The 24,194-nt window shown below is 36.5% G+C and overlaps 2 protein-coding genes across 3 annotated transcripts; both read left to right on the top strand.

The window, feature by feature from the left end:
• Positions 1–478: 478 nt before the first annotated feature.
• LOC113115011 (serine/threonine-protein kinase PAK 4-like) lies at positions 479–17,291 on the top strand. The gene is made up of 10 exons (XM_026282199.1): positions 479–663; positions 7,669–7,890; positions 8,017–8,225; positions 8,328–8,754; positions 10,262–10,717; positions 11,844–11,977; positions 12,531–12,657; positions 13,984–14,109; positions 14,193–14,327; positions 14,450–17,291. Exons 2-10 carry the CDS (start codon positions 7,690–7,692, stop codon positions 14,603–14,605), a joined length of 1,971 nt encoding a protein of 656 aa, XP_026137984.1. The 5' UTR covers positions 479–663; positions 7,669–7,689; the 3' UTR covers positions 14,606–17,291.
• Positions 17,292–18,298: 1,007 nt separating this feature from the next.
• On the top strand, positions 18,299–23,271 carry LOC113115012 (sushi domain-containing protein 6). 2 transcript variants are annotated; one of them, XM_026282201.1, is made up of 5 exons: positions 18,299–18,531; positions 20,163–20,272; positions 21,095–21,292; positions 21,868–22,009; positions 22,193–23,271. In XM_026282201.1, exons 2-5 carry the CDS (start codon positions 20,179–20,181, stop codon positions 22,518–22,520), a joined length of 762 nt encoding a protein of 253 aa, XP_026137986.1. In that variant the 5' UTR covers positions 18,299–18,531; positions 20,163–20,178; the 3' UTR covers positions 22,521–23,271. The 2 variants fall into 2 exon arrangements, with proteins under 2 accessions (XP_026137986.1, XP_026137985.1); XM_026282200.1 differs by having other exon boundaries at positions 18,305–18,531; positions 20,166–20,272.
• Positions 23,272–24,194: the final 923 nt, after the last annotated feature.

The raw sequence follows: 24,194 nt of genomic DNA, 5'->3' as shown, positions 1-24,194 counted from the left end.
AATAATCCAAAGCAGAAAATTTGTTCTTCAGTGTCAGCATTGTTTTATTGGTGATATGCTGCACCAATTTTTAACACACTGAAGTATAAATATAGCTAAATAATAATAATAATGTCAATTCAACTTCATATATAATTTAATTATTATATTACTATTATTCTACTTTTTATATATATATATATATATATATATATATATATATATATATATATTTTTTTTTTTTTTTTTTTTTTAATTTAAAAATTATAACATGTAGTCTCTTAACAATTATACCAAAGACATTTTGTTCAACGAAGTAATTACCCACACATATACAAATTTCGGTAAAATAGTGCATTATGTTAGTTATTATTATGCTTATGTTATTCGAAGATTTACTACTAAAATGATTATTGTGACATGATTACAGTGATGTGTAATATATTTTACTGTATAATTCATGATGCACACATTGTGAGTATGCAGTCTGGGGGCAGTGCGCGACGGTCAGTTCCCCGGATGAAGGTTGAGCGTGATTATGGCGCAGAGAGCACGAGCAGCGCGCTCGTGCGGGGTTCTGTGACTGATATACGCGGACTTAGCTCGCTTAAGCTAACTTTACACACAATAAACTTCACCTACCCCATGAAGTTTATTTCTCTACGGTCACACTTCTCACTACAGGTAGGACGTCTTTAAAGCGATATGTATTACCAACGCGAGTTGTTTGTATGCCAGCGCAGGTTGTTTTTGTGTTAGCCTGTAACGTAAGTTTTGGTGAGTTTGTTCGTCGTGCTAATTTAGCTAATTCTTCATACAGCTAGCTAAGTAGCTTAGGCTGCTCAGTGTCAAAACATTAATTTGAATCATGAAAGATACTAACTATAAAGTTACTCTGTTTTTAATGTCATTTAAGTTTACATGTGTTATCATGTTTCGACGGGAATGATTTACGGTAGCTAAATTTGTAAATATTCCATCCCCTTTTTTCACTCAGACTCGGATCAACGATAGGTGCTTCTGAATTGCTATCATGAAAGGTTGAAATTATTCATTATATCAGTGTTAGAATGCGTCTTAAACTACTTAAAAGTTAAGATAAAGTGTTAATGCATTAGAGCCAGTGACATAACACCAAATAAGTAACGTTAACCCGAATGACTCAAATTAATTAGACTCGCTCTTCTGTTCGAGCTTGTTAATTCCTCAAAATGTGGGAGCAATTTTTTAACGTTACTGATGTTGTGATGTTGATACTGTCCATACAGTAGGGACTTTTTAATTTGTTTTACGTAAAACCTCATGATAAAGATCACATTACCTTTAGCTGTGTAATGCGGTCGTTTCGTGTTTAGTATCTGCTTGGGCAGTGTGATTGCACCTGTAATATCGATTCTGGTTGATTCATTGTGTGTATGGCATGATGGGAGTCATACTTTACATCATCTAACAGATTAGCTTCCTCTTCTAAGTGCTGTGAAGCATTTGTTTTAATCATTTATAAACCTATTCAGCGTAAGTAAGCTTGTTTGACCTTAACTAAAGCATGACCGCATAATACAAGTTTGCAAGGGGTTTATGTTTTGTATCGTGAGGCATCAGGAATGTATGGCGTAGTGAGAATATGAAGTACATACTCAAGGAGGGGGAAAACAATTCATTCATAGAACAAAATTGACAAATGACATGCAGTTTGGTACAATTACTGCTACTGGTGTGGGGGAAAAAAAACCTTACTATTCCAAAAGCTTGTAATGTAAATCAGTGAGGTCTTCATAACGGTATAGCAGGCTACTTGCATAAAATGCATGTACACATACCTGTATTAGTTGTCACTATATCTCCCAATAGTTTGTCCTATTAAGATAATGTAGAATGTTTAGTTTTATTATCAAAGCTCTGAAGTTTTTATTGTGTGGGTGGGCAAACCGTATAATATTATGCAATGCAGTACAATGATGATTGAGAGAGAAACGTTCCACAAAAGCCTGATGTATCATATTTGATACTCACATTTGAACATGATTATCTGCAAAATTATGTATAATCAAGTAAACCCGAACTGCTTTAGTCAAGTAAGTGTTCATCTTGATCTAACTTGCAGTATAAATGTTTTTGTGTACTTTATGAATAGCATTAAAGATTTCACTGCAAAAAAGATGGAGATTATAAAAGGTACCATTATTATCTTAAAAGGCCTTCTGCATGCTAAAAGTAATCAACTATTAGACGACAGAAGGCATGCAGTAGATTGTGTACAACAGGTTTTTCAGCAAAGTGTTGATCGTTTCGATAATTCATAGGCATAACAAGTATGATAAGGTGGGTTTTTATAGGATTAAATGTGCTCTTTCCTAACTAATAGTTGAGACTAACTTTTAGTTTATCTGTGATTGTGTGTGCGACATGAAATATTGGAATGCTGCCTTTATCTTTGTGTTGATGAACTACTATAAAGAGTGATAAGACATTCTCACAAGTTACTCAATAGGTGATGGAGTTGTCAGTTAGTGTATCTCATGCCTTTCTCGTACCTGTTCCTCATTGGTTGTAGTATCTCTTTCTTTGTGCCTGTACTTCCAGCAGCTGTGGGTTTGTCAGGATATGTGTGCTTCGAGGAGGTGTGATGGGAGATTCAGACAGGGGTGCAGTCTGTACCGGGCACTCCAAACATTCCTTAAATACTTCAGTGCTGGACATGGTCACTCATAATGTGCAATCTTCCATGCTACTTCCATGCTTGTTTTTCAAAGGCAGTGTTTAAATATGTCACTATTAATTCAGTTAGAGCTTTGTTTCAAGCAAATGTGTGGTATTAAATGTTGCATGGTACTTATGCAACCCTCTACATTGTGAGTAAATCAATCGCATATGTGACTAAATCTTCATTCTGGTGACTAAATGATGTCTAATATTAGTCAATGGCTAATAAATTCTAAGATTTTTCTCCCCAGTGTGTTAGTCCCCACTGTATTCTTTGTTGTAGTTTCCTTCCAAAATAATGGTGTTCCTTTTGGATTTCTTTTTTTTTTCAGCTTTTAAGATCTGCAGGGTTTTCCAATATTGGGCGGAGCTAATGCGCAAACACCAATCTCATTGGCTGGCGCTCACCTATTATCATCCCTGTTTTGATTTCAGCTAATCAGTTTGAGCAAATGCTAACGGTTTAATCAGATTCAATGATCTATGTTAAGCTAAGCTAATAGTGCTACCGCCAGACCTGGAGATCGGCTGAATGGATTTGAAAACGGTAAAACTCAACTGTTTAACTCTAGGGGAGTTGGAAAATGAGCCTATTTTCAAAAATAGTGCAGTGTTACTTTAAATAATAATAAATCCCATCAGTGCTTGTTTAGCTGTTGTTTCATAAACGACAATGTGTTATTGTAATAAGTGATCAGTTTTTGGACTTGTAGAAAAGCAACGGTATTATCTAATGTTTGAAAATTATGGTGTTTTTGACGTGTTTAATGCTGCATTTGGTTCACCATAAGATGATCAAGGATACTGTAACTGAGTTGAGACTATCGGTTATTGTTGAAGCCTCAATGTAAGTTGTTTAGTAGTGCATTACCTAATTGCCCATCAGCAGCAAAGTGATGCCACTGTTGAATTAGCCTGTGTGTTTGGTGAGTCCCTGTACTGAAGACTGTACTGTTGTCTTTGGTGGGATGATGTGCAGTTCCATCAGCAAGCCTTCTATCGAGCTTGGACCTGCAGTCAAGTGCACATAAACACTTTCTGTATGTGGCACAAGCATTGTGGGATGTTATCACATTGGAGTTAGACTGCTGCTTTTATTGTTGCACAAAGAATGAGTAACAAATAACAGTTGTTGGCCAACAAGAAAAGTGCTGTTGTTTTTGTTGCATTATGCATGCATTACCTGGAATATTCAAAAGAAGACTCAGTGTTTTGTTTCTAATGAATGGCATGAAACATAAAAAGATCCATGTCTATTCAAAGTTCAATACACAAAGTATTTTGTGCTGTTTTGAGGGGTCAGACAGTATCCCATCTTATTAAAAGCCAATCCATAGAGACCGTTTTCCTGGCCAGGGACCATCTCAGTAGCGTTGACCACAGAGACGTCTTTCTCACTGTTCACCAGTGCATAATGGTATGTGGCTGGAATGCCAGAATCAACCAGGAAGTATTTGACCGTTCGAGTTCAACTGCTTTACACTTCTTAATGTTAGACACAAAGCCTCATTGATTAGTTTTTTTTTAGCACTCTTTTGTGAACATTTCAAACCTTTTGTGGGCTGATTGCACCAATGATCATAGAACAGGAAGTGTTCATGGGAAGGTGATTCATCTACACTGATTGTATGAGAAGACACTGAGACTTAGAAATAAAGAAGTGCATTTGTCTTTCTGTATGTGTGTGGAGCAGCTGTATAGCTGTAGATCTCTGCTAGAGAACCTGTTCATGTCACTCATAGTTCATCATCACCTGTTCCAAATACACAATCTCACAGGTGCAGGGTAACAGCCTGGGTTTTTCTCTTCCTGTCAATCATTTAAAATTAAGCTGTGTTTGAAATTGCTTCCTTTTTCCTTAAGATAAGATTAGATTAGATTCAACTTTGTCACTGCACATGTAGGTACAAGGCAACGAACTGCAGTTATCATCTAACCAGAAGTGCAATAAGCAGTAAGTACAGAATAAAGGTCTATAATATGTATAGTATTATGGACATAATTTAGAGATATTAAAAACTATTAGAATGATGTACAGATAGGTGTACTATGAACATACTATACAGATGGATTATGTAAAAGTGTATGTACACTATAGGCAGAACTATAAACATAATTTACAGTATTGCAATGGACAGGAAAGTGCATCGAAAATATTTCAGTGTGCAAATGGATTATACAGTGTTCCTGGATGAACAGACAGTAGTGCAAGTAATAACAAGTTACTGTTTTTTGCTTGTTGTGAATAAATAAATAAATCAGTCAGAGTGTTGGGGGGGGGAGTCTATGTGCGTGGTGTGTGTGGGGGGGGGGTGTTGAGGGGTGTCAGAGGGCAGAGTTCAGCAAGGAGACCGCTGTTCCTGAATCTTGTGGTCCTTGTCCGGAGGCTCCTGAAACGCCTCTCAGAGGGCAGGAGGTTAAACAGTCCATGGTCAGAGTGAGAGGAGTCCTTGAGAATGCAAACAAGTGTTTGCAATTTATATTTTGCCAGCTCAGCATAATGCCAAGTATTTTTGGGTGCAGAAATGCTGAAAGGTTTGAGTGGGAGCGAAATAAAGACAAATTATATTTTATCATCACTTTAGCATACTGAGGACTGTAGTAACCACTTTGGAAAATTTAGATTTGAATCACAGGAATAAATTGCATTTAAAATATATTAAAAGGGAAAATGGTTATTTTAAATTGTGAAAATATATTACACTATACTAATGTTTTTTTGTTGTTGTTGCTGCAAATCTCTGTCTAATGGTTTTTAAACATTATGAATGCATTATCTTAAACATAATAGCCAGAACAAAGAATAAACATTTTATGGTACCATCCATGCAACCACAAATCTGAGAATTAATGCATGTTATTAACTAAGGTCATTACTAATAACTCTATGGTGCCAAGTATTAATTCAGTCATTTATTATTCAAACATCAGTGTCTGAATTTGCTTGTTTATTTTTGTTCACTCTTTCTTTCAGCATTCAGTTACTGATTTGTCATCGTCACTGTGTCTTTGAAAGGCTCCTCAGCGCCTGGTTGCTCGAGGGTACATTTTGGCTACTGGTGCACAGTAAATTGCTGCAGCATTAGCAAGAGGTGTCGTATTTGACATTGCTCCTCCTTTATCACAGTCCTTGTTTGTGCAAGTACTTGCTCATCAAAATGTCTATTATGAGTAAGGGCTGCTCCTCCTTGTGTTGTAAATCTTTCCTTTTGCACTGCTTGTGCAGTCTTTTTTTGAATGCATATCTCTTTCCGAAAGCTAGTTTGAATATTTTTCAGTTCTGCAACTTTTGAGTACTTCAATATTTTCATTACCCCCAGTGTTGGAAATCAGCACTTCATAAAACATTCACACTGGTTCCAAGACTCCTGAAGCTTTGACCTTATGCCCATGTTGACATCTTTACAAAAGATCAGGTTACACTTCAAATGCTTCCACACTTTAAAAAAAAAGTCTCTTGCTGTCGCATCATCCCAGGTAGCAGCTGAGCTTTCCCAGGCTCAGCTTGTCAGGTATGGGAGGGGGTTTCGGCCCACACATATCAGAGTCCAGTATTTGGCTTCTGGGAGTGTCTCTGAAACCCATGGGGAGAATGAACAGGGCAAAGGCAGAGAAAAGGGAAAGTATGGAAAGCTGGACAGCTTTTTGTACTGCATAAAGAGACTTTTGTTTAATTTTTCGGAAAGGTGAAGTGAAAGAGCTGACATTTAAAATCCAGCAGCTGCCTTTGTGTGCGTTCCATGTTTTGTGGATGAAGTATTAATTGGGATCTCAAGTTTTCATTCAACAGTAATACTTGAATGTGAATTTGATAATTGCTGTTTCTTTGTCTGTGCTTGTAAAGTGTGAAACCATCATGTAATTCAATGCTAATATTAATAAAAAAATGTCACTTCAAACAGTGGTGTCATTAGTTAATTGTACTCAGAAAGAAATGGGTACTAAAAATCAGACCAATAAATCTATGTACACTACCACAACAATTTTTCAAATGTATTTTGTATCTACTAGCAATGCACCGATAGGGTTTTAGGGGCAGAGACAGATTTTAACAAACACTTATTGGCGGATTCCGATATTTGTCACTTCCTCTCTTATTTGAAATATTGGCATCAAATTAGATAGTATTTTAAACATGTTTTAAATCAGCAAAGTTCAAAACCCCCTGCATTAAATTATACAATCAGTTTTATTGCTGCATCAAATCATTTCTAATGAACATTGATTGTATCAATTTAGCTTTCAGCAGGCCTACCTAAATACAACAGAACAAAGATACATATTAAATAAACAGTACTTTTTAGCTAGGTTTAAGTTTTCAGGTACAGAAAAAGTAAACAAATGTAAAATAACAATTCACTGTATAAATTAAATGCATATTTATCCTTATTTATTATAATAGACTTTATTATGATTAATCTTCTAATTTGTTTGTGTATACATTAAAATAAATATTATTGTATTTGATCTCATTTACTATGGCGGGACTCTTATTTTGATCGGTTTTCTAGTCTACGGAGCTATATGGCTAATGAAAGCATGCAGTTCTTGTCAGTTTGTCAGAGTTTAATATGCATTTCTCATGCTGTGTTATGTTTAGCTCTACGGTAATTTATTATTATTATTATTTTCTTTTTGGAGTGAAAAAGGACACAATAAACTTAACATCAGTAAAGTTCCACTACATTTATAAAAAGTTACAAAAGCTATTTAGTCAAGAATATTGTGTGATCTTTTGTCTTTAGCAGTGATGGGATTATGCAACAGACATTATACAGCTCAGTGTCTTCACGCAGTTAATTAATAAACCATCGATTTGTTATCTTTTCCCTTATATAGGCGATATGCCTATGGTTGTAAATTGAGGAAAATTCAGCTGATAAATATTGGTGGCCGATATATTGGTGCATCCCTAGTATGTACAATGTTAAGTGTAAATTATTCCTGTGATGGCAAAAGCTGCTATTTGTCTTTTCCTGTTTGTAGGTTTGATGCTTTGCTGCAGCCATGTTCAGCAAGAAGAAAAAGTCACGCGTCCAGATCTCGGCCCCCTCCAACTTTGAGCATCGCGTTCACACTGATTTTGATGAGCAGGAGCAGAAATTTGTGGGGCTTCCGCGCCAATGGCAGAGCCTCATTGAGGACACGGCCAAGAGGCCCAAACCTTTCATCGACGCCACAGTCATCACTACTGTAGACCCACGCAAGGTCAGCATGATTGTTTGGTCTAGATCTTTACTTTTGTATGTAAATGTTGTTGAGTTACAACAGTATTTTATTGTCTTTTGCCATCTATTCTCTATAAATACCTTATTACCTGTTTGTGGTGCACAGGAAATTGTACGAGGTCGTAAGATCGGCGATGATGGCTCTCTCACATGGCTTCTTGATGAGTTTGAGACTATGTCAGTGATCCGCTCGAACTCCCTGCGGAGAGGCAGTCCACCACCGCGCCGAGACTCCGGATCTTCAGGAGGGGGCAATGAGAACGGAGAACACCCTCAATACAGACACCCTGATCGATACGGAGATGGCAAAGAGAGGTGCACAACTGACATCTTATTTCAGACTAAACGCTTGGTCTCCAAATACTACAATGGGAGTATTGACAGCATTTAAACTTTTTTTTTTTTAAATCTGTGTAGGGAGAAACCACGTCAGGAGCACCCAGGTGCTGATCCCAGACACTCTCAGCGCACAGCCCGTTCATCCAGAGAGGATGGCCGACCTCACCAGCAGCCTCGTGGTCAGGAGCCCAGCAGACACAAAGAGCCCGACTGGTCAGGAGGGCCAGCCCCACAGTCCCAGCACAGAGACAGAGAGCCGCGTGATTATCATGATCAGGTGGTAAGGCGAGAGGGGGCCAATGATAAGAGGCCCAAATCTAGCTACACTGGGAGGGACAGCAGCCCACAATCACCTCGTGAGAAGAGACCACTGTCTGGGCCAAATATCCGCACCCCTAACTTACCTGTTACAGAGGGAGTGATAAAGACCGCACAGCAGACTGGCCGACCCTTCAACACGTACCCACGATCTGAAAGTGACTCTGGGAGAAGCCCCAGTGGTCAGGTACACAGCAATCAAACTAAATATACTGCCTTATTTTTATTTATTTATTTTTTTTAAAGGGGTGATCGATTGCGATTTTCACTTTTTTAACGTTAGTTAGTGTGTAATGTTGCTTTTTCTGCAAATTTTTGGCGGTAAAAGTTCAATGCAAACGAAGTCTTTTACAATTCTGGCAGTTTAATGCCTACAAAAATGGCTCGTAGGGACTACAATGAGCTACATCCCGGGTTTTTTTATGTCAAGAACCCAGATAAACCCTGTAACATGCAACAAAGGGGATGAGGCCATGTTGTGCTGCTCTAGAGAAGAGAAAAATAGGGCTGCATGAAAAATTCTATTAAAATATTAATCTGACTTTAATGGATTCACGCATATTTCTGAGGGAGGTGCTTTATAAAAGCTGGAAATGATAAGTGCATTTAGAAGACTAGGGACAGAGCTGTGTAGAATAAAGGTAAATCATTTGAAAAATAATGCTTTTTTTTATTTTTATATATAAGCGAAGCATTAACACATTAGACTGCACCCCATAAACACAATCAAGCCTAGAAAAAAAGTCAACCACCCCTTTAAGTATTAATATTTTAAGTAAATGCGATGTGTATGTTGTTTTGTTTTATAAAAAGTTCAATAAAAACATTAAAAAAAAAAAAAAAAAAAAATATATATATATATATATATATATATATATATATATATATATATATATATATATATATATATATATATATATATATTATTTGTGTATAATAGGGCTGGGCTGCTAAGTGTTTTTATTTAGTATAATGTATTCATATTATAAATTAAACTTAATTTAACTTTGTATTACATATGATATATGTACATTTGTATTAAATATGAAAAATAATACTTTTAAAATAAAAATGAATGTGTATATAGCATAATTTATAATCTAAAATGTATAATATAAAAACTTTTTTACAATTTACTTTTAAACAATTTTACCTTTATATAGGAAAATATTATATAATAAAACATGCTAAATTATATTTTAAATGATAATATACAAAGTTGTGTACTATGTTATATTTATGAATACAAATTAAGAAAATATATGAGAAAATGTTTTTATATATATATATATATATATATATATATATGTGTGTGTGTGTGTGTGTGTGTGTGTGTGTGTGTGTATATATATATATATATATATAAGAAAATGATGTTTATAGATTATATATTTTTATATATAATATAAAATAATGATATATGTAAATGTATATACATGTAAATATTTTTAAAATATATACTGTATGTGTGTGTATTTATATACATAATAAATATACACAGTACACCTACATGTATTTTGTAAACAAACTTTTATTTTGGATGAGATCAACCACAATCAATCATTTGACAGAACTTATATGTGTGTGTGTTTGTATGTATGTATGTATGTATGTATAATTTAATTGAAATATATTTTATCATAATATATTCTTTAGTTATTATTCAAAATACACTCCTATTTATGTTTATGCAGGATTTAAAACCAGTAAAGTCTCATGAGCCTTCCCACCACAACGGTCCTTCTACTGGGGCAGTCCGGGGAGGAAACAGTGGCAGTAAAAGTGCTTCTCAGGGGCAGCACAGAGCAGAGCCACAGCATCACGCCTCCCACCCGGCCTTAGGTCCCGAGCCCCCTCACAGTCAGCAGAGACCGCCAGCACCAAAACCGCCAGGCCCAGCTGCACCGCCACAGCAGACGCACTCACCTCAAAGGGAGCCGCAGCGGGTGTCCCACGAGCAGTTCCGTGCTGCCCTGCAGATGGTGGTTGACCCTGGGGACCCTCGCACTTATCTGGACCACTACATCAAGATCGGGGAAGGTTCCACCGGCATTGTTTGCATTGCTACAGTGAAGACCACAGGCAAGCTGGTGGCTGTGAAGAAGATGGATCTGCGAAAACAACAGCGACGAGAATTGCTGTTTAACGAGGTGGGTGCAATCCACAGGAGATTAGTGTTATAATTGGTTGTTCAGAAAGGTCAATGCTGAAATTCCAGTCAGCGACAGAAAAAACAAAATGCTTCTTCAGTGAAACTCAGTTTGTAGATTGTACATGATGGTATTGTGTAGGGGTGGGTGATATGACCACAATCTTTCACGATATTTTCCGTTATTTATAATGTTCGTGCAATTACTTGTAAGTTGAGTTTGTGGCAAAACCTTCTGCAGTGTTAACATGTTTATTAATGCATAAAATTAATTAAAATAAATGTTGAATTTCATAAAGTACAAGTTGAATTCAAAATGCACTTGCATTTTTTTTACATTTTATGTTTTTCTGTTGAATAAATTCCCTATATATTTTATCATTGAGGATTTCTTAAAAAAAAAAAAAGAGAGAGAGAGAAAGAAAAAGAAAAAAGTCAAAATCTCTTGTCTCATCTTGTTCTTGTGAACCCTGCCTCGTCGTTCCCCTAATTTATATGAATGGCAGACAGGACGAATATTAGACAGCTTCCCCTTTAAGACTGAAGTCTGGATCCAATATACTGTTACATATGCATTTTCTTTCAGCTGTTTACCCTCTCTTAAGAACTAAATCACTGTGTTTATGAGGATACTTACAAAGATGGGGATTCTGATGCATATAAGTGTGTTTATATAATCGTTCAGCAAAAAAATGTGCGCTCCTCTGTGTGTTTCAGCAGGTTACATTTTTATTTTAACTGCAGTGCTTAAAAACATATGTCATGCTACAGATGTAGTTCCTTGTTTAGGAAGGAAATCCTCGTTTTGTCCTGGCTGGTCGTTCTCCTCCTGGTTCTGTCTCCCCTTCACGCCCCGTGGTGGAGTGTAAAATTGCAGACATCCAAATGATGATAAAGTATTACTGAAAACTATGTATTTTTGGACAGCACTAAATAAACGATGGAGCATAATATGAAACGATACACTTTTTATAATGTCCATCTGATAAATAGTCCTATTGCACAGCACTAGAACTGTGTGAACATTTTTACTGCTGGTTGATTTTCCTCCCACAAAATCTTTACTCATCCACTTAATGAGATTTTTAAATAGAAACATTCTGCTGTCTTTGTTTCTTGTTTCTAAGGTGGTGATCATGAGGGACTATCACCATGAGAACGTGGTGGAGATGTACAACAGTTACTTAGTAGGCGATGAACTCTGGGTTGTCATGGAGTTCCTTGAGGGTGGAGCTTTGACTGACATAGTCACACATACCAGGCAGGTGTTTCTTAGAAGTCCAATCATTAATTGTTTTTCAGTTACTCTCACTATTGTTCTTAATTAAATGTACTTTCAGATTCTGTTTACAATGACTCCTTGTATTAGTTTTGTTTTTATTTTTATATCTATTTTCTTTTATTTATCTGCACATTAAAAAAAAAACGTCTAAAATATTTTTTTTTAATTCACATATAAAAAATTTTTATCAGTATTTTATTTTTCAGCACACCTAATAAGACTCTAAAATGAACATACGATCAACCATAAGACCAGACATTTTAGGAATTAAATAATTCTGTTGTCTTTGACAGAAAAAAATGCATTTGCTTATAAAATTCTACAAATATTTAATTCTTCAATACAAATGTGAAAGGCATTTACGTTTAAAGCCCATTCACCTGTTCCTGGGCATCAGTGCAGTACCACTAGGTGGCAGGGTATCACAGCAGTCCTGTTTGCCAATTCTTTTAGTCTGTTTGATCATTTTATCAGCCTTGAAAGATTTCGTTCAATGTTTAACATTTCCATTATTTAACTTAACTTTGTTTAGGATGAATGAGGAGCAGATTGCCACCGTGTGTCTGTCTGTTCTGAAAGCTCTCTCGGTCCTTCACTCCCAGGGAGTCATTCACAGAGACATTAAAAGTGATTCTATTCTTCTCACCCATGATGGCAGGGTAAGTCCCTCTCCGCCTTTAAAAGAAAAATCTACTTAAATTACATTGATGTAATTAGTTCATTGGGCCTACTGTCTGCAGAGCTGCATCCTTACAGGTCATGTTTTGACTTGTGTTATGAGTTCAGAAAACGGCCCTGTTTACTGCCGTTGTGGTGTTATTTTCTGAGAACCTCAGCATTGATGTTTAAACGGGTTTTTGGCAGACCTGTTCTTCTGTGTTCTTGAACCTGCATGTCCACTCATGTGAGAAGAGGATGTAAATGTGTCATAAGTCAGCAGTGTACTAAGCAGAATTAAATTGTTGACCAAGCCATTAAACAACAATAATATAACATTAAGAGACCTCAGACACTGGTAGATTCATATTTTAGACCCATGCTTCTTCATGCATTTACAGAGATATAATCTTGCAATTCCGGACATTATACCAAGCCTGTATCTTTTTTGGATGGTACAGAAATAGGCAGTGGTTTGTTAGAAGGGGTCTGTACTTCATTGTGTCTGTGGTTGAAATGGGGAAGTTCTTGCAACCACCCTCAGCTGTTTCTCGGCAGGGGTAGATTGTCTATGTATGTGTGTTTGACCTTACATGTTTCATTTCCTCTTGCTTGTTTCTGACACTATCTCATGCAATATCCCAGAGGGCATAACTTCTTGTGTAGTTAGTCAAGCAAGTATTGCAAAAGCTTTCACTGAAAATTTGACAAGCTTTATTGAAGCTAATTAAGCAATTATTTGTGGTACAAACAGGCCTTTTTTCACTTTCACACGCTCTTTAGTTCACTCTTAACTTCATTTAACTGAATGTTTTAGAGCATGATGAGAATTAAAACATTAACCAGCAGATGATTATTTACACATTTATAAATGTCATGAATTAATATTTCTATTTGCATTAAGGATATCAAATGCACTGGTACTTTGGTACCAAAATGATAGTGAAACAATACTACGTTCTGACTCTGTTTGATAATGATCTGACTGGCAGATAGATGCTTTCGAACTGTTGCATGTGCGCTTGTACACATGATCTGTGAAGAGCACTCGCACTGCCAGTGATCATACTGTGCATAAGAATAATCACATGCGCTTTTTGATTAAAATGCCATCTTGGTGAAGTATTAATGGTTTGACTTTATGCATCTCAGAACCTCTGTTGTCCCGTATGTTGTTAATATTAATCAAACAACTCTGAAAAAACACCAGGAGTGTATTTAACCCCTTAAGAGGAATAATGACCTGTAGATGCATATCAAGGTAATCCCAACCAATGAAAAAAAAAATATACAAAACATCTAAGTTTTATTTCTGTTTTCATTTGCAGGTGAAGCTGTCAGACTTTGGCTTTTGTGCCCAGGTCTCAAAAGACGTGCAGCGCAGGAAGTCTCTTGTAGGAACTCCCTACTGGATGGCCCCTGAGCTCATCTCAAGACTCCCATATGGACCAGAGGCAAGTCACATCCCCCATTTATTACTTATGTTGTGTTACTTCTGACAGCACTGTAGCTCACACATTTCAAACTGTTTCTACAGGTGGATATTTGGTCACTTGGAATTATGGTAATTGAAATGGTGGATGGAGAGCCGCCGTACTTCAATGAGCCTCCGCTTAAGGCCATGAAGATGATCCGAGACAATTTGCCACCCAAGCTAAAAAACCTTCACAAGGTACATCCATGTCCTTTTGCTTAACCATGTGGGAAGAAACAGATTAATGTTTAAACCAATGTGTACTGAGCAGATTAAGCCCATTTGGCACTGTTGTTTACAGTATTATTCTGTATCCACAGGTCTCGCCGCTTCTCAAGGGATTCTTGGACAGGATGCTCGTGCGAGATCCTGCCCAGAGGGCCACAGCTCAAGAGCTGCTTAAGCATCCCTTCCTGAGTAAAGCGGGCCCTCCCTCTTGCATTGTTCCCCTCATGAGACAAAATCGCACGAGTTGAGAAGAGAAATCGGGATGGGATCTGTCAGGCCCTCTGAGCTCAAAGAAAAGACCCATAAGAGTCCATACTCTGCAGTTTAAACATCTGAAATGATTGTGCAAGTCAAGACTTTTAGGAGAAAAGTCCATTGATGCTATGGACATTAAGAGGGTTTTTCCCCCAAACATTTTTACCACTGTTTTTATTACACTATAGAATGATTAGATCCTTCACAGTGTTCTGCTAGAAGAGGTTCTCCTCTCTGGCTAATTCAGGAACACATAATGTGTTATCTAGTTGGTTTCATGCTTGATCTCTAAGATCATGCCTTTGGGTGAACTGAGTTAATGAGGTTTAGACATTATGAAAATGAACCACTTGGAGATTCTAATCTGCCCTCAGTGTAAAGCAACAATTTTATGGATTTGTTCCAAACCTTATGCTTTTTTCCCCTGCACTTCATCTTTTGCACCATTACCACACTACTCAATGCATTTTTAACAGGAAAACAACTACTGAAGAAAACATTTTACTTAAGAAAAAGAAAAAAAGGAAAGAAAGATGAAACTCTAGGCTCCTGTTACAACACTAAGCAATGGTAAACACTGGAGGTGTTTTTTTTCTTTTTTCAGACCATTTTTAATTTTGTTTTAATGAAAGTAGAGCGTTATATTGGTTTTTATATTGCGTTTTGAGTACCAGAGTGATGTTTTAAACCGTTCTGAGATTGAGGTGCACTCCAATATGAAACTTCCTCCTTTTGATTCATTGTTCCTCATTTTTATATAATAAAGGGGGGAAGGGTTGGATGTAGGTTTTTTTTTTTTTCTCTTTCAAAACTTTCACCACGGCGCTGCACCACATTAGCATGAGTTGTTTTTAATGTAGGGCAGCCAGTCCTTTCGTGTGCACACAAATCCTCTAGCTAAGTAGCTTGCGTCTTTGAAGTATCGTGGCCTTTCTCTGAAGGACTCATTGTGGTTGGTTTTGTCTGAGAGATGTTGAACTATACGAATGTATAGCTGAGCGTTACGAATGCTCTACTTTATGAGAGCTTGTTCAAAGGAAGTTGACCATATAGATCGCGATTGATCCCACACACTAAAATATAGGCTATAGTACTCTTGTAATTGGTCATGTACATTACAACATTTTGTTGTAAGAGCACCATGACGTTGTGGATTAAGAGAGGAGTAGTGGAACCACCAAAGATTGTTTGAAATACTGAAGTTTATAATAATAATTAGTCTGAGTACACTACAGCACATTAAAGAATCGTTTATCCCGATGTCATTTATTCACCATCATTACCTGTATAGCGTTCTTTCTTCTTTAGTGTTGTTTTGGACATTTTTTTTAAATGGCATTTTATAGTAGAAAGAAAGTCTTATAGGTTTGAAACGGCGTGAGGGCGATGATGACAGAATTTTCTGTTTTGGGTTAACTTTCCCTTTAAGACTTTATCTTTCCTTGCTCAGTCACAAAGATCCAGGAACAATGACAAAATTGAAGAAACGCATTAAAAGGTCATTTAAAAATGTATCCGATTCATGTAGTGACTCTACATGTGAACACTAGCTGATGATTAATGAGAATCCAGTGAATGCACGCTTGTGAGAAGATTGAGGTCACATTTACATTTGGTTATTTACAAATTGAAGATGAATTGTAGAGATTAATTCTAGAAGCGGTAGCTGTTGTATATATTTTGAGTTTAAAAAAAAAATCATTTTCTTTTAATGAGGGCCTAAACTGTAACACTGCAACAATAACTCTTATTGTAGACATGAAGGAAAATTAATGACCATTATTGACAGACATAATATAAAAACACTACTAGAATTTGTCTGTTTGTTTGTTTTTTTCCACCAGTAAAATGTCTTTTTAAAATTTTCTTCACATATGGAAACTGTTACTTTTTCAACAAAAATAATGACAATCAGGTATTGGAGCAAAGTATGCACAAGCATTTAAATGAATAGATAATAAAATTGAGAGAATAGTGTGCATAGGTATTGTAGATAGTTGTTTATCATCCTCCGTGCAGTGAAACAACAGTTGAGGCTAGCGTTCCTACAAACAAACAAAAACTGCCTGAATGCAGAACTGAAACAACACACTCTCCACAGTATGCTACTTGATTTGTGACCAACCACACATTTTTTTTATTTTGATTCATCTGCTAATGTTTATGACTATTGACTGTTCATAAAGAGGACACCACAAGCCTTATTTGATCGGAAGTGTGAATGGATGTGAGCAAAATGGCGTAATGCATGACTTTCTCAAAAGAATGATTCATGGAATGTGTTGAATAACTTGCAGAAATGACTTCTCTGTTTTCTGAATTAATTACATTCCCATGGCCGATCAGAGAGTGATCTCTTGTGTGGTAAGATAATGAGCTGCGTTTTTTGTTTTGTTTCCAATTTTCCAAAAGTAGTGCAAAAGGGTACATTGTATATTAATATGGCTGTAATCTTTTTCTCAGTCACTGTTTCAGATCATCTCTGCATTGAACCTAATGGATTGCCCATATTCTGCTGTTGACTTATTTTAAGCCTAACAGGTTTCTAATTAATCTTGCACTAAATTTTTTACATTTCTGTTACCATCACTTCCTTTTTTTCATCATGTAGATAGTTTAAAAAAAATATTTTAAAGGTGGAATAAAATAAGAGCATGAAAATTGTGCTCACTGCTGGTATTCTGATACATCTTGATGTTCCCCCATACCTGACACACTTGTTTTGGACTAATCCTCTTGAACTTCTGTTTGGAACTGCTACTGACAGGCCTGCGTTGTTGTGAAGTATAAAATGCTTCATACTGGTTCTTTTCTTTTCTCTTTTTATTTTTAGGTATTGTCATTCTTGGTGCACAAACAATGTCAGAGTTCCCTATATAATATGTGAATTTTTTTTTCTGGTGGTAAAATGGACTTCAAACTTTTTTTTTTTCAAAATAGAGTTTTTAAACATCATCTTTCGTCCTCCTTCATTTCACTCTGGTTTTGCTCTTGAGATGAACATGTGTATTTTACAGAGCTGTCATACTGGCAAAGGATGTTTCATAATCATCTTGGTTGATGTGACCTTGGTGATCTGTGATAATTGGTGAGAACTGGGAAAGTACTTTCAGTGAACTCGTGCATTATATTAAAATATGCATTGTATAAAAATATAATTTTTTAATCATTTTAAATATAAAAATTATAAGCAGAACTGTCTATATTAAAAAAAAATAGAAATGTATTACAAAGAAAATCTAAAAATTATATATGGTTGAACACCCCTGCTTTTTAATATTAATTTGTCTTTTTTTAAGAGTGTATATACATATGTCAACGTCAGTCATGATATCAAAACGAATAATATGAAAAATGTTTAGATGCGCGCCTATGATGCCCAGAAATGCAGTCTAGTTAGGCAGTTCACACGCTTTTGAAACGCATCTATCGTCCGTGCATCTTTTTGCTCAATGCATCCACCCAGTATTTTATCACTTCTGTCTTGTTTCCGTCTTCTGCCTCTTCCTCAGGTTTTAAGCCAAATGGGGAAGCGGGTGCGCTATAGGTGTGGTCATAAAAATATTTGTATAAATAATAAAACCACAGTAATGCTTTTCCACGAATTGCTTTCGGTTTCCAGAATATGACGGCCAAATGTGGGCGGTCCCTTCTCGTCGCTGTGGGGCGGGGCGCAGGCTGGCGACCAATCAGAGCTCGAGCAGCGCTTGATAACTCAGCTGTGCAGTGAGTCATCTGACAGCTGCTGCTCTGTAATAGATGCACTTGTTGAATCAGGTCCCATTCAACTGGGGGGCACAGGTTGTGTGCTAAGTCATCTTAAATCTTTGACGAGTCCCTCATAAATGAAAACACACTAAAGAAACGACTGGACTAGAACGATTTTATAACCTCACATCACCGCGAGCTGCATTGCCAGGTGAGTTTCTTTATGGATCAGACTTTACCTTACAATACGATGCAACAATAGAGCTTTTGTGTACCTGTCTTCCTTTTCACAGACCTACAGTAAACGTGTGAACAGTGCTATTAAAGCATGCGTGGTTTTTGTACAATGTTATAGTGAAGGGCAGTGACGAACAGAATCAGCATTGTTAGATGAATGGCTTGATTAGCAGAGCAGAAGAATCAAAGATCAGTTCTCTTTTATCGTACATGTCAGTAATGTTTCCCGTCATACCCATAACTAACTGTTTACATGCCAGTTCAAAGAAAATGCGTTTTAATATAACACATCAATGGCACATTTTAACTCCATACACTTATTTACAATTTGGAGAATTTTTAAGAAAAAAAATTGGAGTGTTTGTTTACAAGAAAACTTAAATATTTAATGTTTAATTAAAAAAATAATAATAATTTGCAATTGTTTATAAAATTTACTAGCAATTTCTAAGTGAAAATTAATCAGATCAAAATAATTTTGTCACAACATCATATACAAAAATGTAATGTTGTAGTGAAAACTGTTTAGAGATGAATTGATATTTATATGACTGATAGTGATTTATTTTATTTTATTTTTTGTGTTCCATAACAAATGTCATAGACAGATGATGTTAAATTATTTTATTTCTGATTTTAACAATACGATAAGTAAAAAAAAAAAAATTATGTAATGTGTATATATATATTGAGACCATGCAAACTGCATTATAAATCATAATAAATTTCATATCTTTCTGCAAATATACATTTAGCTTTATTTTTATTTTATTTTTTTTGCATTTAATTTATTTAGCTGCTTTGCATTTATTGCATTTGTTGATAATTTCAATACTGACAATCTGAGAATCGATCAAACTGATTATTGGTTCAGTTTGCAGTCTTGACCTAAGTAACATAATATACCTACACAATATTCTCCTTATACACAGTATACATAATAATATACATAATGCACAATACAACCTACAGTTCACATAATCCTTGTGCAAAATGCACTTCTTGCAGACACTCCCAGTGTTCCACAGTTTAATCATGTATTTAGTAAACGAGGTGGCAGCAAGCCGCCCACGTTGTGGTCTGTTTTGTGCCAAGCTTTATGTGTGAAAATGTCAAGCTGCCAAGAAGGGACAATCCCGCATGTTACACAGATGACTCCACCATTGCAGAAATCAAAGCAAGTGTTCAGTGTTTATGGTTCTGGAGATGTTTTGTGTACATCTTGCTCCACTTGTGGCAAAACTGACAGTCATTTTTAGACCACTATCAATTGACGCCCTGTCATTTAATGCCACCTTTAGCATGAGAAATTGCACCCCGGGTTGTGCAGGCATGTTATTCTAGGGTCACAGGCGTGTCATTCTGGGTGTGCTGTGTGCCAGCTGTTGCACGGCCAGCTGTAGATGCATCCCTTCTCCAACATGTGGTTAATGGTTTAAAACACCCTGTTAGTCACACATATAATGCACTGAAAATACATCTCTGAATAAAGCTTGCAATGCAGTAGGTGCAGGACTCAGACCTGTGTTTCTGTTCTGTAATGAAAACTGCTGACAAGTGAATGCCTGCAGATTTCTGAGCTGTTTTTTGTTGTTGTTGTGTCAGCAGGTTAGGTGTTTTGATGTCTGCACAGCGATTGTCTCTCTGGTCATGTGTGCGTACTGCTCTGAGCTGCGGGGCTCTCATGCTGGCAGCTCTGCCAGACTTCACAACCGGTATGAAAATTTCCTTTAGCAACCCACATCTTCCTCTTCCAGATAACCAACCGCTAGCTTCCTCTCAAAGCCACTAGTAAAGATTGTAAACTAATCATTTTGGCAATAATCACTTATGAAACTTCGTATAGGCCAATCTAGTTGAGTCTATTAATTTATTCAAAAATGCATTAAAAGTGCAATTACAATGTCTTGACTGCATGTATTTTACAGATGTTTTTGTGAGGTTTGAAATGTAAGGGTGATAACACCTTCCTAATCATAATGAGGAAAATAAGATAAAAAAAAAAAAGAAAACTGGAAAAGTTATTAAACTGTCTTTAATTCTTGAAAAAATTATTAAACAGATAAGCATATGAATTAAAGTAGTTCTAGTAATATTATTCTAACTTATTCATAATTATTAGAACAACTAAGATTGTAATATGCAATATTTGTCTTAATTAAAATTTCATCAGAAAAAAATATTTTAACAGAATTGCTAGATTTGCTAGACGTTATGTGCAAAAAATGTCATCATAATGAAGAAAAAGATGAATAATTATAGGTTATTGTAAAGAAAACATGAATTATTATTAATATTATTATTTAGAATTTTATATTATAATAGTACTATCAACTATGACTATAATTGTTATTACTTTCACCGCTTTCTTTGCTAATATTTGCAAAATATTTGCCATTTCATGGTCATGCAGGGGGAAAAAAAACAGGAAATAGAGTTCTCAAACCCATTGAAAACCAACACAACACAAATACTCCATATAGAAGTTGAATTTGATCTTATCAAGGTCATTTATGTTTTATCTTTGTGGTTTCAAGGCAAGAACTGCTCTCACCCCCTCGTACCCGAGCATGGAGGTTTCCGCTGTGAACCCTCTCCCTGTCGTGGTTTCCCTCAAAAAAGCATCATTAGCTTTTTCTGCGAGACCGGCTACATTCTACCCAAACGCCACCATCGGTCAAAGTGTCAGCATGGAGAGTGGCGTCCCGCAATACCCGACTGCATGCCCCTATCAGGTAAGAGAAAATAAAAAACCGGGTTTGCTTTTTGAACACTTGACACAACCACTGCAATCCAAGAATTTACCGTCTTCCGAAGTAATAGACTGACGTGAAAGACTGGCAGCGGCGTATGCAGGTTTTCCATCTTGCATCAGACGTCCAATAGTTCTGCATTCAGAATGAAGAAAATGTGCTGGAGGAAGACATTGCAAAAGCAGAACCATTAATAAATGACCTAAATAAGCTCCAGGCACCGGTAGTGAAGTTAACTCCTAACCTAAGGAGGGAAAAAACCGTGATGCTTCATTCAGCACGCTCACTTCCTTGTCTGAGCTGAAACATGTCACAAGAGGAAACCAACAGCTTGAGCAGGAAGTTAGCAAAGTCACCAAACTAACCAGAACTACTTTTATTCCTGTGATGCACACATGTAAAGCCTTCGGAAAACATTGCCGTCATAGAATCTGACTCAAAGGATGTAAACCTTGCTCAACCGTTTATTCCCAAAGCCTAGCATCCGGACTTGATTTGTACGTCAAGGTCTTTGACGGATGTCTTTAAATGGTTTGTGTGTGTTTTTTTTTTAACAGAGGGTCAAGCTGAACAGAGAGAAAACACTGTCAACTCTATTCCAAGTGTGGGTACTACTGCTATTGGAGTGTCCATCTTCCTTCTCACCACAACAGCCTGTTTGGTCATCAAATCCCGTCTATTCTCCTGTCGAAACCAACGGTATGTCATTGCACTAGTTATCGTCCAAAATACAAAAACACAACTGAAATGCACATGGTTACTCTTGCACGTTCTTGCTATAGAAACATTCATTCAAAATATTACAGTTTTTAGAAAATTAGAAATTCCCATGTTCAATGTTTACTATCAGGGTGACACTAACCGTTGTGTCTTTCTCATCAGGCGTTCCTCGGATCAGTTGGACCTTGTTGTAGATGGCTTACCTGTGTCTCTTCCCACGTATGAAGAGGCAATCTACAGCAGTTGGGGCCAGCGACTCCCGCCTTTCCGTGGACCCACTCAGCTCCTGCTGACCCAGGATGCATCAGAACACAGTCCGCTGACTTCACTCATCTGCCCCGATTCCAATCACTGCACCGACGCAGCCAATCAGAGCACAGAGACTGCACCGCCTCCTTACGAAGAGGTCCAATCACGATCCAGAGACACTGAGAACGACAGTGGCGAACGGGCTTTGCAAAGTGCACTTTCTGTTGATAAAAACAACTAATTACTGGACGTTAATATACTCACCCTGAGCTTTCTGATTGTTCGTTTTCTTGCACAGGAGTCCATGTGACTTTTATTTCTGCATTTGATTGTGGATTCATCCATTTTGGCTTAAATTCCAGTGAAGAACTGGTTTAGATGTTTCGCAATGACTTCATTGGTCAGACACATTTTGTGTTCCTTGGTAACGTGCTGTAATATTGATTATGTCAATGTTTTCAGTGACCAGCTGGAGACATGGTTTCCGTTTCTCCTCCATGAGGGGATTTTTATGATTACTATATGAATTTTGATGTAGGTGTTGCAATCATTTCTGTAAAAATGAAATGTTGTGTAGTTACATTTTCAGAGTTATGACTTAAGATTAGCATGGAAATAATATGATTTCACCTCATTCAGTATTTCTCAGAGCATTTAGATTGACTGAATCAAAAAGCTGGATCTGGATTGTGCCTGTTGACTGATGGATGTAGTACATATGATTTTATTATAATTCCTTCCACCTGAACAGATTTATATATTGTTAAATATGGCGTTAACATATTGAACAGGGGAACTGACTTGAAGTATGCTTGCTGAATGGGCTTTGAATGTTTCGTGTGGTTTTATTTGTTAATCATTTTATGATATGTAACATTTACATCATTTACATCGTGTATATAATTCTGCACAAATAGTATATGTAAAGGTAATAATAATAATACATTTGTAACTTTATGAATGGAATACTTGCTATTAAAGAGGATTTTAAATCTTTCTGTGGTCTGTGAGTGGTGTTTAACACACACATATATAAAAAAATATTCTTTTATGACACATTCTGAGGTTATTATAACCGCTAAAACTTGCTAAAGCTAACATTTCCAGTGGTTTGCGTGTAATGGTGTGGTTGACAACAGCTCTAATACAGTGTCCTAGATTGTTAACAGTTGTTTTTAATGTAGTTTGAGCAAAAAGATCGACGGTGGGTTAAAAGTCGAGACTCAGAAGAGGATATCATGAGAAATGTGTTATAGAAACAGAGAGTAACAGAGATAGGCCTACACACTTACACTTGACCTACATAAAGCCTCTGTAAACAAAACTAAAGATCATGTTAATGCAAAACCGGTTTCCTGACTCTGCAACTAAAAGTTGGCAAATCTTCAAACGAGTTAAATATAGTAAAACCTGCTCGCCATCTGGTTTAATTCTTGCAGTCTGGAGCAACCCAAGGTGACACTTGCTCTTGCTCAATTGTTTATAGAACATTCTGCTAATATTTGGCGACTTTAGTTCTCTGACAAGAAAAAAAACTGTAACTGTTTTGCCTTGTAGAGACTTGGCAGCAGGCCTTACCTCCATCTAAAGGTCAAACGCAGTACTGCACACACGTGCAAGGTAACGTTTTGTTTATTGTTAATCCTTATTAAAGATTGTTGGAAATATAGTACGCCGTTTACTAAATAAGCAAAATAACATAGCAATCTTTTATTGATTAACCACATGGTTTATAACAGACCAGTTTTGTCGTTGAAAATGTATGCATGCAAAGCGCTAAATGAGGTCTATTAATATGGTTCATAATTCAGATTTCTTATTGACATTTTTAATTACATTATGTAATGTAGGCATGTTGATCGGTTGCACAGCAACTTATTCACTAGTACGTTTTTAAAGTCAGGTTCAAATACGC

The sequence above is a fragment of the Carassius auratus genome, chromosome 15 (genome assembly GCF_003368295.1).
Source record: "Carassius auratus strain Wakin chromosome 15, ASM336829v1, whole genome shotgun sequence".
In the NCBI taxonomy this organism is placed as follows: Eukaryota; Metazoa; Chordata; class Actinopteri; order Cypriniformes; family Cyprinidae; genus Carassius; species Carassius auratus.
This window is presented reverse-complemented; position numbering and strand designations above follow the sequence as displayed.